Source organism: Myotis nattereri, assembly GCF_964212035.1.
Source record: "Myotis nattereri genome assembly, chromosome: 14".
NCBI lineage: Eukaryota > Metazoa > Chordata > Mammalia > Chiroptera > Vespertilionidae > Myotis > Myotis nattereri.
The window spans coordinates 7,022,746-7,039,002 of record NC_138089.1 but is presented as its reverse complement, the minus strand read 5'-3'; the positions used below and the strand labels follow the sequence as shown (position 1 = coordinate 7,039,002).

The following is a 16,257-nucleotide window of genomic DNA, read 5'->3' as shown; positions in this document are numbered from 1 at the left end:
CTCCAAACAACTGAGCCACACTGGCCGGGCCTATCTTTCTCATTTTAAATCTTGTCTGCCTAGCGTGACTGAAACAGGAAGTCATTAGTATAAGACTGAGTATTGAGATACTTTAGAAGTTTGGGAATTTTTACTGTTAACACAAACTTACCATAAGGCTATATATTGAGCACAGGTTGGTTACAGTTTTGCTTATTTAAATACATGTATTCTTGCTTGACTTCTGGATAAGTTTATACAGTCAAAACACAAGTTAAAACATAATTGTTGCACTGAGTGAGAACAGAAGGCTTCCTTGGCCAGAACTTTTTGTCTGTAGCTAAGACAACCATTAAAAAGATGTAGTCATTTACCCACTATGAAAAGTTATATGTCATCACCAACATCTTTAGGTTTTATTTTCTCATTATGAGTATACTAGTGGCCCAGTGCATGGATTCATGTACATTGAAAGGAAATTAATTAGAAGAAATATTTTAATGTTGCTATTTGGCCTTTTTCTATAATAGAAGTGTCGACCAAATTCATGATCAACAATGACAGATCAAAATACATGCATGCGATTGGTGCCAGTGAGAGCTTTATATATATAGATAAACTTGCTTAATTAGACCTGCTTTCTGATTTAGCCAAACTTTTTCCAGCCCAGTGAAGCACCCCAACTTCTCTTTCAGGTAATTGTCAGCAACACAGCAGTAAATATCAACATGAAGCAGATTATTATTGTAGATCATGCAGGGAGAACAAAGGGTAAAATATTTAACTGCAGCAGTGTTTGACTCTATTCTGCGCAGTGAGACAACCTGAAATCATTTTCAAGGTCCACCATTTCTTACTTCTTTTTAAGTTGGGTCAAGTATGTAAGCTTTCTAAATCTCCATTTTCTTTCTTTTTTTTTAAATCTTTTTTCTTTTTTAATATTTATTGATTTTTCACAGAGAGGAAGGGAGAGAGATAGAGAGAGTCAGAAACATCGATGAGAGAGAAACATCGATCAGCTGCCTCTTGCACATCCCCCACCGGGAATGTGCCCGCAACCCAGGTACATGCCCTTGACCGGAATCGAACCCGGGACCTCTCAGTCCGCAGGCTGACGCTCTATCCACTGAGCCAAACCGGTTTCGGCCTAAATCTCCATTTTCTAGCTAATGAAAAGAAAATAAGATTCTACCGAGTCTCCTATCTACCCACTCCAGGACTTCTGTGAGGATCAAATGAGATGAGATGAGGCACGGAGAAACTCTTCACAGACATTTGGTTAAAGTGTGAAATATTTGCACCTGACTATAAAGCAAGTCTTGTTCCTGGGCTGAAAAAACTGCAAGGAGGCTAGTTGTCCCTAGGGAGAGGAAGCCGGGTGTTGCTATGTGATGTAATTACCCAGTGCCCACAGCCACCATTTCCGGGTTGGCTGGGCTGTGGGCCGCATTTTGCGCCATGGGGTATTGGCAGCGTTGGCTGTGATTTGGTGGGTTGTCGCTCCGGGGTGGTGGCAGGGACTTTGTCCCACTTGGGGGAAGTCAAGTGTTGCCTTGTGGGCACCAGGTCCACGGTGCTGTTTCTCTGTAAATGACCAGTGTGCATCACGGCAGCTCCTGCATTAAGCATCTGCCGCCTGGTGGTCAGTGTGCATCATAGCGACTGGTCAGACAGTCGGACACTTAGCATATTAGCCTTTTATATATATACTAGAGGCCCGGTGCACAAAAATTTGTGCACTCGGGGGGGAGAGGGGGCGTCCCTCAGCCTGGCCTGTGCCCTCTCGCACTCTGGAACCCCTTGGGGGATGACCACCTGCTGGCTTAGGCCCGCTCCCCAGGGGATTGGGCCTAAGATGGCAATCAGACATCCCTCTGGCAGCCCGGCAGCCCTCGGGGGATGTCCACTTGCCAGCGGGGAGCAGGCTTAAACTGCAGTCGGACATCCTTAGCACTGCTGAGGAGGCAGGAGAGGCTCCCACCACCACCACTGTACTGGCAGCCATCAGCCTGGCTTGTGGCTGAGCAGAGCTCCTCCCATGTCAGAGCGACCTGACCACCAGAGGGCAGCTCCTGTATTGAGAGTCTGCCCCCTGGTGGTCAGTGTGTGTCATAGTGACCAGTCATTCCCAGTCTTTCTGCTGTTAGGGTCAGTTTGCATATTACCCTTTTACTATATAGGATAGAGGCCTGGTGCACAGGTGGGGGCCAGCTGGTTTGCCCTGAATGGTGTCCCGGATCAGGGTGGGGTCCCCGCTTGGGTGCCTGGCCAGCCTGGATGAGGGGATGATGACTGTTTGCAGCTGGTCACACCCCCTTCAGGGTGGAGGTCCCCACTGGGGTGCCTGGCCAGTCTGGGTGAGGGGCTGAGGGCCGTTTTCAGGCTGGCGGGTGACTGAAGCTCCCAACCTCTCCTTTTTTTCTTTATTCTGGGATTTATTTACCTTCTATGGCTGTCACTGGAGCTGAGAGCCGGCTTTAGCTCTGAGACTTGGCTCCAGCTCTGAGACCTCGGCTGCTGAAAGCAGGTATCTGGGTTTGTTTGGGTTCTATAATTGTAACACTGTTGCGGTCCTGCTCGCTCTAGCTCTGACGGCTGAAAGCAAGTTTCTAGGGTTTGTTTAGTTGCTATAATTGCAACATTGTTTCTTAGAGTGCACCTCAGAGTCCAGCAGCGGCAGGAGGGAACCTTGGCTTCCTCCATCACTGGAGCAAGCAAGCCTCCTGTTTGCTTCAGCTGCCTGGCTGCCGGCTGCCATCTTGGTTGGCAGTTAATTTGCATATCTCGCTGATTAGCCAATGGGAAGGGTAGCAAAGTGACGGTTAATTACCATGTTTCTCTATTATTAGATAGGAGATATATATATATATAGGCCTGGTGCATGAAATTCGTGCAGGTCGGGGGGTCCCTCAGCCCGGCCTGCACCGTCTCCAATCCAGGACCCCTCGGGGGATGTCGGACTGTGGGATAGGGCCTAAATCAGCAGTCAGTCATCCCTCTCACAATCTAGGACTGCTGGCTCCTAACTACTTGCCTGCCTGCCTGCCTGCCTAATTGCCCCTAACTGCCTCTGCCTGCCTTCCTGATGCCCCTAACTGCTCCCCTGCCAGCCTGATCGCCCCTAACTGCCTCTGCCTGCCTGCCTGATGCCCCTAACTGCTCCCTTGCCGGCCTGACCACCCCTAACTGCTCCCCTGCCAACCTAATCGCCCCAACCACTCTGCCTGCCTGCCTGATCACCCTTAATCTTGGCCTCTGCCTTGGCCCACGCCACCGTGGCGTTGTCCGGGAGGACATCCAGAATGACATCCAGTCTAATTAGCATATTATGCTTTTATTAGTATAGATTATTAAAAAACTTCTCTAGACCTTTCTAAGCTTATATTTTGAATTCATGACATCTCTTCAGATATCAAGTTTCAAAAACATCCTCACTGTTGCTTCCAAATAATAACTTATTTGCCCTACAACTTGAAGTTCCTTGACTTTGTCAGGGCTCACTTCATTCCTTGCAGTATTCTGAAACAGAGTCCTTGTTCCTTGCATAACATTGATTGAGTGCTATTTTTTCAGTCACTGTGCTAAGAACTTTCTATACCTTACCTCATTTCATCACCACATTCATCTATTAAACAGTTAATATTAATATTCCCATTTTACAGATGCAGACATTGAATAAGTTGCCCAAGGTAAAGCTACATGTGGGCTGTCTGCATGTGTGAGTCCATATTCTCCCACCACACTAGGCTGTCTGCTGATGAAAAATGGGGCTAAGTTTCTCTCTGTGGGAGAGACAGATCAGCTGTTTATCTGTTTGTGAAATATTGGACCATTCAGAGGTTTGCTGCCCACAGGTTGAAACCATTGTCCTGGATCCTTACCATGTCTTCTCCAAGTTGGAGTTTCCATATCTTCGTCTCTTGACTTCGTACCATCTCCACCATAGCATGCTTGTCCATGAGAAACCATCTGTCTCTGCCTTTAGTTTTTGAAAACAAATGTTTAATTTTGGAAACAAATATTTAATTTACTAGGAAGCCTAGCTGACACAGTATCCCTTCCCTTCATTTTCATCCCCTTTCCAGCTCCTCCTGGGACCATGAAGGATTTGGGTGGTCCTTTGAGCTACTCATGCCCTGGTATCTCATTTAGAGATGGAAACTTGGGAAGATGGGGTTACCTTCCTTAGCATCCAGACCCTGAGCTAAGGTGGCCCGTGGAGGCCACTTCTAATCACTGAGCATCATGCTGCTTTAACACATCTTAATGTCTTGACTCTTGCTTGGAAGAAGAGAAATGATGTGATGGTGATGGTGGCATATGCTCCTACTTCAACCTCAACACTCTTCAGAGGATGGCAGACATCCTGCATGCTCATTTTCTTCTTTTTTTCCATTATAGCTCACATTCAATATTATTCTGTATTAGTTTCAGGTGCACAACATAGTGCTTAGACAATCATATACTTTACAGAGTGGTCCCCCTAATACAGGGGTCCTCAAACTTTTTAAACAGGGGGCCAGTTCACTGTCCCTCAGACCGTTGGAGGGCCGGACTATAGTTTAAAAAAAAACTATGAACAAATTCCTATGCACACTGCACATATCTTATTTTGAAGTAAAAAAAACAAAACAGGAGCAAATATAATATTTGTATTTGCATGTGGCCCGTGGGCCGTAGTTTGAGGACCCCTGCCCTAATATTTCAAGTACCCCGCCCCCCCCGGCCCATACATAGCTATTACAATATAATTTTTTTCCTCCATTGACCTCTCTCTGGCCACTTCCACCCCCCAGCACATGCCCTCACCCCCTAGTGACTGTGTCTATTGGTAATGTTTATATGCATGCATACAAGTCCTTTGGTTAACCTTTTACCCCCTCCCTCCCCCCTCAGCTTCCATGTGAGGTTTGACAGTCAGTTCAATGCTTCCCTGTCTTGGATCTATTTTTGTTCATCGGTTTATGTTGTTCACTATATTCCACAAATAGGTGAGATCATGTGGTATTTATCTTTCTCCAATTGGCTTATTTCGCTTAGCATAGTGCTCTCCATACCCATCCATGCTGTTGCAAATGGTAATTTTTTTTTTTACAGCAGCGTAGTATTCCATTGTGTACATGTACCACAGTTTTTTAATCCATTCATTTGCTGGTGGGCACTTAGGCTGTTTCCAAATCTTAGGTATTGTAAATTGTACTGCTAGGTACATAAGGGTGCATATGTCCTTTCTGATTGGTATTTCTGATTTCTTGGGATATAGTCCTAGAGGTGGCATCACTGGGTCAAATGGCAGTTCCATTTTTAACTATTTGAGGAAACTCCATACTGTTCTCCACAGTGGCTGCACCAGTCTGCATTCCCACCAGCAGTGCAAGAGGGTTCCCTTTTCTCCACATCCTCTCCAGCACTTGTTATTTGTTGATTTGTTGATGATAGCCATTCTGACAGTGTGAGATGGTACCTCATTCTTGTTTTGATTTGCATCTCTCAGATGATTAGTGACCTTGAGCATGTTTTCATATGTCTCTCGGTCTTTTGTATGTTCTCTTTTGAAAAGTGTCTATTTAGGTCCTTTGCCCATTGTTTGGCTGGATTGTTTATCTTCCTCTTGTTAAGTTGTATGAGTTCCCTGTAAATTTTGGAGATTAAACCGTTATCGGAGATAACATTGGCAAATATGTTCTACCATGCAGTGGGTTTTCTTGTTCTGTTGATGGTTTCTTTTGCAGTGCAGAAGCTTTTTATTTTGATGTAGTCCCATTTCTTTATTTTCTCCTTAATTTCCATTGTCCTAGGAGCTGTATTGGTAAAGATATTGCTACGACAAATGTCTGATATTTTGCTTTCTGTGGTTTGCTCTAAGGTTTTTATGGTTTCCTGTCTTACATTTAAGTTCTTTATCCATTTTGAGTTTATCTTTGTGTATGGTGTAAGTTGGTGGTCAAGGTTCAGTTGCTTTTTTTAATCTTTAATTTTTAAAAGATACCACAGTGAAAGAGAGGTCCACATTTTTTATTTTTTATTTATTTTTAAATGGATAGTTTTAGAGAGGAAGGGAGAGGGATAGAGATAGATAGAAACACCAGTGATGAGAGAGAACCATTGATCAGCTGCCTCCTGCATGCCCCCTACTGGGGATCGAGCCCACAACCCAGGCATGTGGCCTTGGCTGGAATCGAACCTGGGACCCTTTAGTCCGCAAACTGGCCAGGGCAACACATTTTTATTTTTAAGTGAGTTAGGAGATGATTACCAGATGGAGAGAAATACTCCATAAATTTAAAGTATTGAAGTAGAAGATATTATTTATTGTGAAATCATATTGTGAATAACTTTGCCCCCCACAGTGGCAGCAACATCATCTTCTCCTGTTTATTTACCTAAAGTAAGTTGCAGTTTTACTAAATTTGTCATTTGAAGAATTTGCCTTCAAAATGGCCTGATCTCCTCAGTGGTTCCCTCTCCACCTTCGTGCTGTCTCATGAATTTTGTTTATATTATAGGTTGTGATCTGCTTATTGCAAACACTCTGTTGCCTTTTATAGATAAGAAACAGCCTCCAAATATTCCTTTAATGAGGAACAAATGTTTCTTTTAAAGTGAACCTTAAGAGAGAATATCAGGGAGTTCAAGATAGGACATTAATCTGGTGTATTGATTGTTATATTAAAAGAAAGTCCAACCTATTATTTCATGCATTTCTCCCTTCAGTTGCTTAAAAAATTACTTCAGAGGGAATTTGAGATACCTCTTTGTAGATTGTACTTTTATTCTTAGGACAAATTTTTCCAAACAATTTTTAAAAAACATTAATTTTTCCCTTTGGATGTTTGTGCAAACATCTGAATAGTTCTTTAATAATGTTGCATGAGCTTCAGTCGGTTTATCTGGGATCCTTTTGGTCTTGTCTGCATTTTCCTTTAAGACATAAAGGGCATCTGTTTTGTGCCAGCTACAGCGAGTACCATCATTGCTACTGAGAGACTTGTTCTTGGTGGTAGAAAAAAATAGAAACGGGATGGAAGAGATGAAGGTGATTGAGTATACTGAACAGTTACTTTTGCAACTAGGTAGTCATTAACTGTCCTTTAGGCACTGCTGTAAGATTGTCAAATTAGCACTGCTAAATCCATTCCTTGTAACTTTGTATCCCAGTACTTTATGGAAAGTTAGTTGTGTTCAGCAACTACAAGGCTTCAAAGAGTATACAATTGTGTGTCTCATTTATGCCTGTTGACTTCCTTCCTAATTAGTTAAGTGCCACCCTCAAATTATGCTTCATGGGTCCTTCCTTACCTGATCATTTCCCTCCCTCCCTCCTTCCCTCCCTCCCTCCTCTCCTCCCATCCCTCAAATATTTATTGAGCACTTATACTATATGCCAGTCACTGAGAATGAAATAAATACAAAGGACCCTGCTCTCAAGGATAAAAGACAATTAAACAAATGAAATGATTACCAGTTGGATTAAGTTCCATAAAAGAAAGATGCATTTGCTGAGAAAGCACAGAACAGAAGTGGGTGTTTCTGCTTCAGGTAAGATGGGCAGGGAAGACTCCCTGGGGAAGAAGTGTAACCCTGTGAGCCCTTACCTGGAAGATGAAGGAGTGGCTCTGGGAAGGAGCCCCTCATCGCACTCTGTCCGTGACAGGTCTGCGCCTGGGGGTTGGGGTTCTCTGGTGGGAGCCCCTTGAAAGCCGACCCTCTCACACCCTCACTGTTGTCTTCCCTGCAGCACTGAGAACAGTGTCCTCACAGCTGGAGCGCCATGGGTGCTGGAGTCAGGCCGTTCCGTGGCATCTCGCTATCCCCAGCACGTGAGCTTAGTGCCGTGTGCGGAGAGGGGTTGGTGTGGAGCGAGGACTCCTGGGGCTTTCTAACCATGTCATGGTACTCTTCCTCCCCTCATAGGAAGGCTTTCACTGAACAGTCAAAAGACATCCATAGTAATTCCACGTGGACACTTTAAAGAATCAAACTGTACCAGTAAAGACTTCTTTATTCAGCAAAGAAAGGGAGCTTACATTCTTGAAGGTTTTACTGCCACCCTTAGAGAGCTGTCTACAAATAATATATTGTGTATAATTAGGGGCATTATGTTACATTATATATTACTGGTTCCCAGGCCTGACTTTACATTACCAGTGGTTCTCAACCTTCCTAATGCCGCGAACCTTTAATACAGTTCCTCATGTTGTGATGACCCTCAACCATAAAATTATTTTCGTTGCTACTTCATAACTGTAATTTTGCTACTGTTATGAATCATAATGTAAATATCTGATATGCAGGATGGTCTTAGGCAACCCCTGTGGGGTTGCGACCCACAGGTTGAAAACCGCTGCATTAGACTTTTATTAAGAAATCTTTAAAAAAAATCCCAGAATTCCAAACCATGCCCCTGTTTGTTTCAGGAAAAATCCCTGACATTTAGGCTTTTAAATGCTCTTGAGTTCATTTTAAGAGGGCGGTGTGGGGAGAGGGGTCCCAGCTGCTTCTGTAGGACTATAGGTTTGGGAGCCGTCCACAGTGGAGACCCGTGAAACCTGGTGATGCTTCCTCTGCTGTGAGGAGGAGCTGGTCCCTGGGTCCTTACAGTGCCTGCGCGGAGCAAGCCCTCAGTGCTGGCTGCTTGAGGCAGTGCGGAGGTGTGAGCTCACCAAGAAGGGCAGTGGCTGTCAGAAGGAAAGATGGAAGAAGGCTGTGTGCATTGGGGCAGTAAAGCGTTCGATACCCAAATAAAATCAGAGGAATCCCGACTGTGATGAAGCAGTGTTTCTACTTTCCTCCAGCAGCGTTTTGGAAAGGATAACAAGTCGCCTCTTATCTCTTCTCTAACCCATTCAACACAGTGACTGAGTTTTTCCTCCAAAACGATTCTGAGGCCCAAATTTTATAGCCAAAGAAAAAATTGGCTCTCTCTAGGATGATTGATCGTTTTAGGGTCCATTTCAGTCAAGGCCATCTTTAAAAGGCCAGTAAAAATTCTGCCAACTCTAGTTGATTTGCTGGAATTCGGGGCGAGGAATAGTAATTAAAATTTGAAATGCATTATAATACAGGTAATATTTCCACTTTGCATTCAGTGTTTCATTTTTTAAAATATTCCTTTTTCTTTACCATCATGTTTTAGTTTGTGTTTAAATTAGGATTTGTGTATTAACCTAGTGTGTGTGTGTGTGTGTGTGTGTACAAATATACATTTACTAGTGACCCAGTGTACGGATTCATGCACATTGAAAGGAAATTAATTAGAAGGTGGCTGTCGGGGTGGAACTGAGTAAGACTGGCCGGACACACCCTGGAACGGACCTCCCGCAGTCCCTCCCCTGCCAGCCACACCTGGGGTGGTGCCATGACTCAAAGGGCATAGGCGGAGTGAGTGGGGTCCCTCCAGCAGGTAGGATCCCTCCACCTGGCCTGCAGGGATCGGGCCAAAACTGGCTCTCTGACATCCCCTGAGGGGTCCCAGAGTGCAAGAGGGCACTCTGCAAAGTTGCTGTTGTACAGGGCGTGGAACTCAAATGCAAGTGTGCAGTAAACCAGATTCGGGGCAACAGTGTCCCAGCAACAACATAACCCACGGCCGAAGGTGGAATCTCGCGGCCACATGAGGGATTGGACTCCTTCCTCTCTGGTTTCCAGGTGCATCGCCCAAGAACCACCGCTGCCAAGTCACTGCAGCTCGGCAGCTCCTGCGTTGAGCATCTGGCCCCAGGTGATCAGTGCGGATCATAGCTACCTGTCGGAAGGACACTTAGCATATTAGCTTTTTATATATATAGATACTAGAGGCCTGGTGCACAAAAATTTGTGCACTTGGGGGGTAGAGGGGGTCCTTCAGCCTGGCCTGTGCCCTCTCGCAGTCTGGGACCCCTCGGGAGATAATGACCTGCTGGCTTAGGCCTGCTCCCGGGTGGCAGAGGGCAGGCCCAGTCCCTAGGTGCAGCCCCTGGTCGGGCTCAGAGCAGGGCCGATTGGGGAGTTGGGGCGCCGCCCCCTGTCATGCACAGAGCAGGGTGATCGGGAGGTTGTGATGCCACCCTCAGTCACGCTGAGGGTAGGGCCGATTGGGGGGTGGGACACCATCCCCTGTCACACTCAAGGCAGGGTCGATGGGGAGGTTGCGGCGCCACCCCCTGTCATGCACAGAGCAGGGCCAATCAGGGGGTTGGGGCACTGCCCCGTCACTCACAGAGCAGGGCCCATCAGGGGGTTGGGGCTCTGTACCCTGTCACGCACAGAGCAGGGCCCATCAGGGGGTTGGGGCGCCGCCCTCTATCACCCACAGAGCAGGGCCGATCAGGGGGTTGGGGCGCCGCCACTCTCACACTCAGGGCAGGGCCGATGGGGAGGTTATGGCTCTACCCCATCACACAGAGAGCAGGGCCCGTGGGGGGGAGGGGGTTGGGGCACCGCACCCTGTCACACACAGAGCCACAGGGCGATCAGGGGGTTGGGGAGCTCCCCCCTATCAGGCACAGAGCAGGGCTGATCAGGGGGTTGGGGCGCCTTCCCTTGTCACGAACAGAGCAGGGTGGATAAGGAGGTTGTGGCCCCGCTCCCTGTCTCACACAGAGCCGCAGGGCGATCAGGGGGTTTGGGCGCTGCCCCCTGTCACACTGATCCCGGTGCCGGGAGGCCTCTTGGCTCCGCTGATCCCGGTGCTGGGAGGTATATTACCCTTTTACTATATAGGGTAGAGGCCTGGTGCACGGGTGGGTGCCGGCTGGTTTGCCCTGAAGGGTGTCCTGGATCAGGGTGGGGGTCCCCACTGGGCTGCCTGGCCAGCCTGGGTGAGGGGATGATGGCTGTTTGCAGCTGGTCACACACCCTTCAGGGTGGGGGTCCCCACTGGGGTGCCTGGCCAATCTGGGTGAGGGGCTGAGGGCTGTTTTCAGGCTGGGGGTGACTGAAGCTCCAAACCGCTCCTTTTTTTCTTTTTTTATTCTGGGCCAGCTTTAGCTTTGAGGCTTGGCTCCAGCTCTTAGGCCTCCACTGCTGAAAGTAGGTTTCTGGCCTTTGCTTACAATGTTGCGATCCTGCTGGCTGAAGCCCGGGACTAAATCAGGTTTCTGGGGTTTTGTTTAGCTTCTATATTTGTTACATAGTTGCTTAGAGTTGCAGTTCAGAGGCCTGCAGTGGCAGGCGGGGAACGTTGGAGTCCTCCGTCACTGAAGCAAGCAAGCCTCATGTTAGTTTCAAGCTACCTGGCTGCCGGCCGCCATCTTGGCTGGCAGTTAATATGCATATTTCCCTGATTAGCCAGTGGGAAGGGTAGCGGTCGTACGCCAATTACCATGTTTCTCTTTTATTAGATTAGATATACACTTAGGATACTCATGTGGATAGTGAAAATGTGTACAAGAGAGTTGCTTATGTATTATAGAGTAATTCATTTTAAAGGTATTTAGTCAACACCAACCATGGACTGTCAGGGATACAATGGAAACCAGACTGTGTGGCTCCTGCCACTCAGAGGACATCTGCAGAGTAATGGGGTGACCACTTGGGGAGCAGTCTCATCCTGGGGGGGAGGGTGTGCACCACTTCAAGAATTGTGTGGGTGGTGGCAGATATGCACACTGAAGTCCCGCTTCTGTGCGTTTGCTGGTGGACATTGCCTTGCTGTGTCCATGCAGATTCCTGTGGAGCACAGGTGCAGTAAGATCTTTCCAGAATATCGTTCATAAGTAGGACATAGGCACCTCAGAAGTAATTGTACTTAAATGTGATATAAATGGTCAATGGATAGCTTTCTTGGGGTGGTGGGTTGCTCAGGATAAAAAGCAGGCAGTGTCATTGTGTGAACATGCCAGGGAGCATTGGCACCATCGTAGGCCCCTCCCTGGAGGAGTGGAGTTCCTGCTGGTGGTTTCATGGTCTACACTGAGAGCCTGTGCAGGGCACAGACTTATTCTGTGTGTAAGCGTGTAATACATCAGGGTTTCAGTTCTAAAATGTACCTGGTACCTTGTCACTTTATGCAGTTACAAATAGTGCCCAAGGGGGAGAGAGGCCAGCTCAGCTCTTTAAAAGCAACCCCCTAATGTCCTGATATGGTAATCCCTGCGCTCTCCATTTCCCTCGATCTCACACTTGCCCTGTTTCTGGGAAAGGGGGTCTGGGATAACAGGCCTGACCGCACGTGAGAGCCATTTTTCAATGGACCACTTTGCTGTGTGTCAGAGACCATGCCGGTTGCCTGGCACGTGCTGTTGCCTCTGTCTCTAACCGGAACCAGAACCGGTGGATGGCCTCTCCCTTCCTCTGGTGAAGAATCCAGGCACAGAAACTCAGTAATCTGCACCTGTAATGTCCTGGGATCTATAAGGGCGGCGTTTCCACCTGGATATGTTGACACCAGAACTGCGTTGTTCATTTTCCTGCCGTTTCGTGCCAGAGGCAGGAGGGGGTTCCTCACCCCTTCCCTCTTCCTAGTTATTGGTCTTTAATTTTATAGTAATCTGCTCTCTGTGCACCCCTTCCTGCCTCCTGCCCTCCTCCCGTGAGCTGTCTGCCTCCCACCAGTACCGGCAATGGCCAGTCTTGCCCCTTCTTCATTTGGTTCTCAATACAGCAGCCAGAGGGGCCTTTCTAAAGACTCAGATCTGAGCCCATGGCTCCCCTGTTTACAACGTGGCAGTGTTCCCTCTCATCTTGGATCAAAACCAACTCCCCTTTTTTGGCCACCAGGTCCTACAAGCTCGGGCAGGCACGGCTTTGATCTCGGCCTTTTCTGCGCTCTGTGCCCGTCAGGCACATGGGTCTTCCTTCTAACTTCCCACCTGAGGGCTTCTGCCATGTTGTTACCCCTTCTCAGGACACTCCTCCACTCAGATGTCAGCCCAGGTCCTGCCTTAAGGGAAGCCTTTCCTGACCCGTGCCTCAGAGGCTTGTCCAGCTCCTGGAGTAGTCATTACATGTCATGTGTGTGGTTACTTATATGTGTCCCACTGCACTATGAACCCCAAGAATTTATACTGTGCCTGACGTAGTCGGTGATCCAGAAGTATATACTAAACAAAGAATGAATGAATGAAAAATGAACAAAATAAAAAAAGCTGGAAATAGCTTGTTTGAGACTCCTGGCTAGATGTTTCTGATTATAAAAGGGAAGTTTTAGGAAGATAATTTCATTACAGTATGGAATTTGAGATTGATTCTAGCTTATAGAGACTGTATTGTTTTCCAGCCACTTCCTGGGACAAACTCTTAGGCAGAGAGGTAAGGGGCTTGCCCAGGGTCGCAGCTGGCACTGCCGGACGCCTCTGTTCTGGCCTTTGAGTTACGTGTGGGGAGAAAGAGCCTGTTTTCATCACTGCAGGCATCTCTGCTGTGCGAGTCCACAGGAGCAGCATCAGCACTTGGTAACATTGCTGTTTTCATGTTGGCCTTTAGTGTCTTTTAAGAACATGTGTTTCTGTGTTTTTTTTTCTTGTAATCAAGTATGTTTAGAATTTAATTGCACAACAGTCTAAGAACACACCGATTTATGGCCTAAAGATGTGCATGTCCTGAAAGGTGGTACCCACGATATGAAGCAGCTTGCCTCTGACTCCCCCAGGACTGGGCAAGGGCCACCTTCTTGGGTTCTTGGGGTCTGAGGGTAAGGACTGCTGCCAGCAGGAGAGCATGTTGTTACCCCTTCTCAGGACACTCCTCTACTCAGATGTCAGCCCAGGTCCTGCCTTAAGGGAAGCCTTTCCTGACCCATGCCTCAGAGGCTTGTCCAGCTCCTGGAGTAGTCATTACATGTCATGTGTGTGGTTACTTATATGTGTCCCACTGCACTATGAACCCCAAGAATTTATACTGTGTCACTAGGGGTGGCTGTGGTTCCAAAAGTGCCTGCTCACAGGGGCAGGGCAGGACAGCCAGTGGTGTGTGATGAGTGGATGCTGGAGATCCCTCAGCCAAGAAGGGGCTCAGCAGCCCCCCCAGCTTGCCTGGATTCTGTGACTCTGTAAAGTGTTAAAACTCTCTGCTATGTGAAGTTATCTCTCCTTTCTTGTCCTCTAAGCATGGTCAGCACCGCAAGCCTCAGCAGTCCCTGCACTCCGGAGGGTTGAGTGGGCCCGCGCCGGCCTGGCCGCCTGGGTCCTTGCAGAGCCCTGTGCTGTGTGAGGCAGCACTTTTGTCCTGCAGGTACAGTAGGTACTGGATTAAACAGGTCTGCTGTTGCAGACAGACACCAGGCACCTTTTAGCAGGAGCTGTGTTTGGATTGGAGTTTCTAGGGCCTTATCAGGAGCCACCCCTAGTGACACAGCCAGTGCCAGGACTAACTTTGACTTTCACTCCTCGCCAAGGGCTTGCAGAACACCTTAAAGGAAAAAGATGGAGGCGCTGAGAGTTCAGATGTTCATGCCCTGTGCCTTTGAGAGCTTGCATCTGTAAGTGAAGTCTTATTCTGGAAATAATCCAGGGACCACTTAGCAGGAGTTATTTTTGTTTTAAGGGGAAGGCCAGAGAAAGGGAAGGTTTTATTGGGAGTTAAAACACTGGAACTGTTCCTTGTGGTTTTATTCAGCTTGCACTGTGCCTGTAGGTGGGCATGACAAAGAGAAGAGAGAAATTAGGGGGAATCAGAATGCTAGCCTCTTTGCCTTTCTGTTTAAAATTGAATGTTGGTGTTAAATTAATAATTCTCAAAAATGACTGCTTGCAAAAATCTCCGAACAGGGCTTGATTTATGATTACAAGGTAGACTGTAGTCTAGCTTGTTAGGAATTGGAAAGGATTTTCTCAGGAAAAAAAAGTGTGCTTAATAGTAACATTTGTTAGAACTTTCCCTTTGCAGACACTTGGGTTTTTCTTCTTTTTCACTCCTGACTGGAATGGTAACAGTTGCATTAATAAACATATCATTTGCATTTCTATATATTGATTGTTTTCTCTTTGAGAGGAAAACAAAACATCCAAACATCAGAATCATCTGCTGGGCATATACATGTAGAACAAATTCTGAAATAGTTTCAAAAAAAAAGTACTAAGATGGAGAAATACTAAATGGATGATACCTCTCCCCACCTTCTTTAACATTTACTTTCAATGTTAGGTGACAAGATTTGCAAATAATACTAAGAGCTGTGTTCCTGGGTGAATAGGCATTCAGGCAAATCAACTTATGCAAAAGCCACCTCTGGGCTTAATAATTATTTACTGAGCGTTCCTGGGTCATGAGAGAGGCTCTGATTAAGTCAGGAAAGCATTATGTTCAGCAGCTTGTGAAAGTGTTTAAAGACGGCAAGAATAATGGAAAAATACTAAATGTAGCTGAACTATTTTGAGAATCTGATTCTTGAAAGAAAATTCCCACAAATTTAAATGTGGCTCAAGTTCATTTTCAGTAGGTATATCTTAAAAGATCTTATAGAAGCTATTAAAATGATTTCAAATTTCTTGTGCTGTTTTTGCTGCATCGAGTTTACTTTTATAGATTTTTTTCATGCTGTATGTCATTAAAACAGTTTAATTACTTATCTCTTTAAAATGATAGATAATTTCTATGAACAAAGTGTATACATATATAATTATGTCTTTAAAATGGCATCATGCTAAAAACGTTTAAATTTCTACTTTGTAAAGCAGATAATAGTGAAATGATAATCACCCCTTGTGATTCATACTTCATAAGAATGTCCTCTATAACGTAATAATTTTTAAAATATTAATTTTAAATTGCTGGATGTTGTGAATGGCTAAACGTGTCATTCTGATGCACAGTGGTGTTGTCACCCTTGAATGAGTGCCCAAGTTCATCTTGATTTCAACTACTTTTTGCTTAATTACTTTGAAGTTTTGTTCTGGTTAACAGAAATACTTGCCGTGGGAGCATGCTTCCCCTGCAGACTCGCAGAATGAAATTCTTAGCACATATCGCTGACAGACCTTGTCCACTGAGCTGTTGCCCATTAACTTCTTTGTGCCTGTTATTTCAGGGAGGGCGCACACTATGAGTTAATTGTTTCTTTTGTATTTCCCTCTAGGAAAGAAAGGCGCAGCATAGCAACATTCTAAGAGTTTGGGCTTCCTAGAAAAATCACTTCAGTTTCCACTAGTTGTGAGATGCTGAGATGTTCAAAGGGTGCGAGTGCAGGAATTAAAACGCATGGCGAAGAAGTCCTAGCCAAGCTTTTACTGACTGTCTATATGGGGTGTTGACCTCGGCTCATTAACACATTTGCTTCTTATATCCGCTGGATGACAGGTACTTTTTCCTGCCTGTTTTGCAAATGAGAACATGGAGGTGTGGGCAGGTGAAGTCACATAG

At 46.2% G+C, this 16,257-nt stretch overlaps 1 protein-coding gene and 1 pseudogene across 8 annotated transcripts in view; one reads left to right on the top strand and one right to left on the bottom strand.

Annotated features, from left to right (window-relative positions):
• Positions 1-3,914, bottom strand: part of LOC308530078 (tumor susceptibility gene 101 protein-like) — an 82,270-nt pseudogene extending 78,356 nt beyond the window's left edge. The window contains exon 1 of the transcript in view: positions 3,861-3,914. The product of the transcript in view is annotated as a tumor susceptibility gene 101 protein-like (transcript). The remainder of the gene's footprint in view (positions 1-3,860) is intronic.
• MITF (melanocyte inducing transcription factor) overlaps positions 1-16,257 on the top strand; it is a gene marked incomplete at its 5' end in the record, with an annotated part of 240,918 nt that overhangs the window by 124,148 nt on the left and 100,513 nt on the right. The window contains one exon of one of the 7 annotated variants that reach the window (XM_081105626.1): positions 14,319-14,377. The exons of 5 other annotated variants lie outside the window; for them this stretch is intronic. In XM_081105626.1, coding sequence (XP_080961752.1) covers positions 14,322-14,377 — 56 coding nt within the window. Of the gene's footprint in view, positions 1-14,318; positions 14,378-16,257 lie in introns of those variants that run through there. One more of the 7 variants, XM_081105627.1, reaches the window with a different exon arrangement.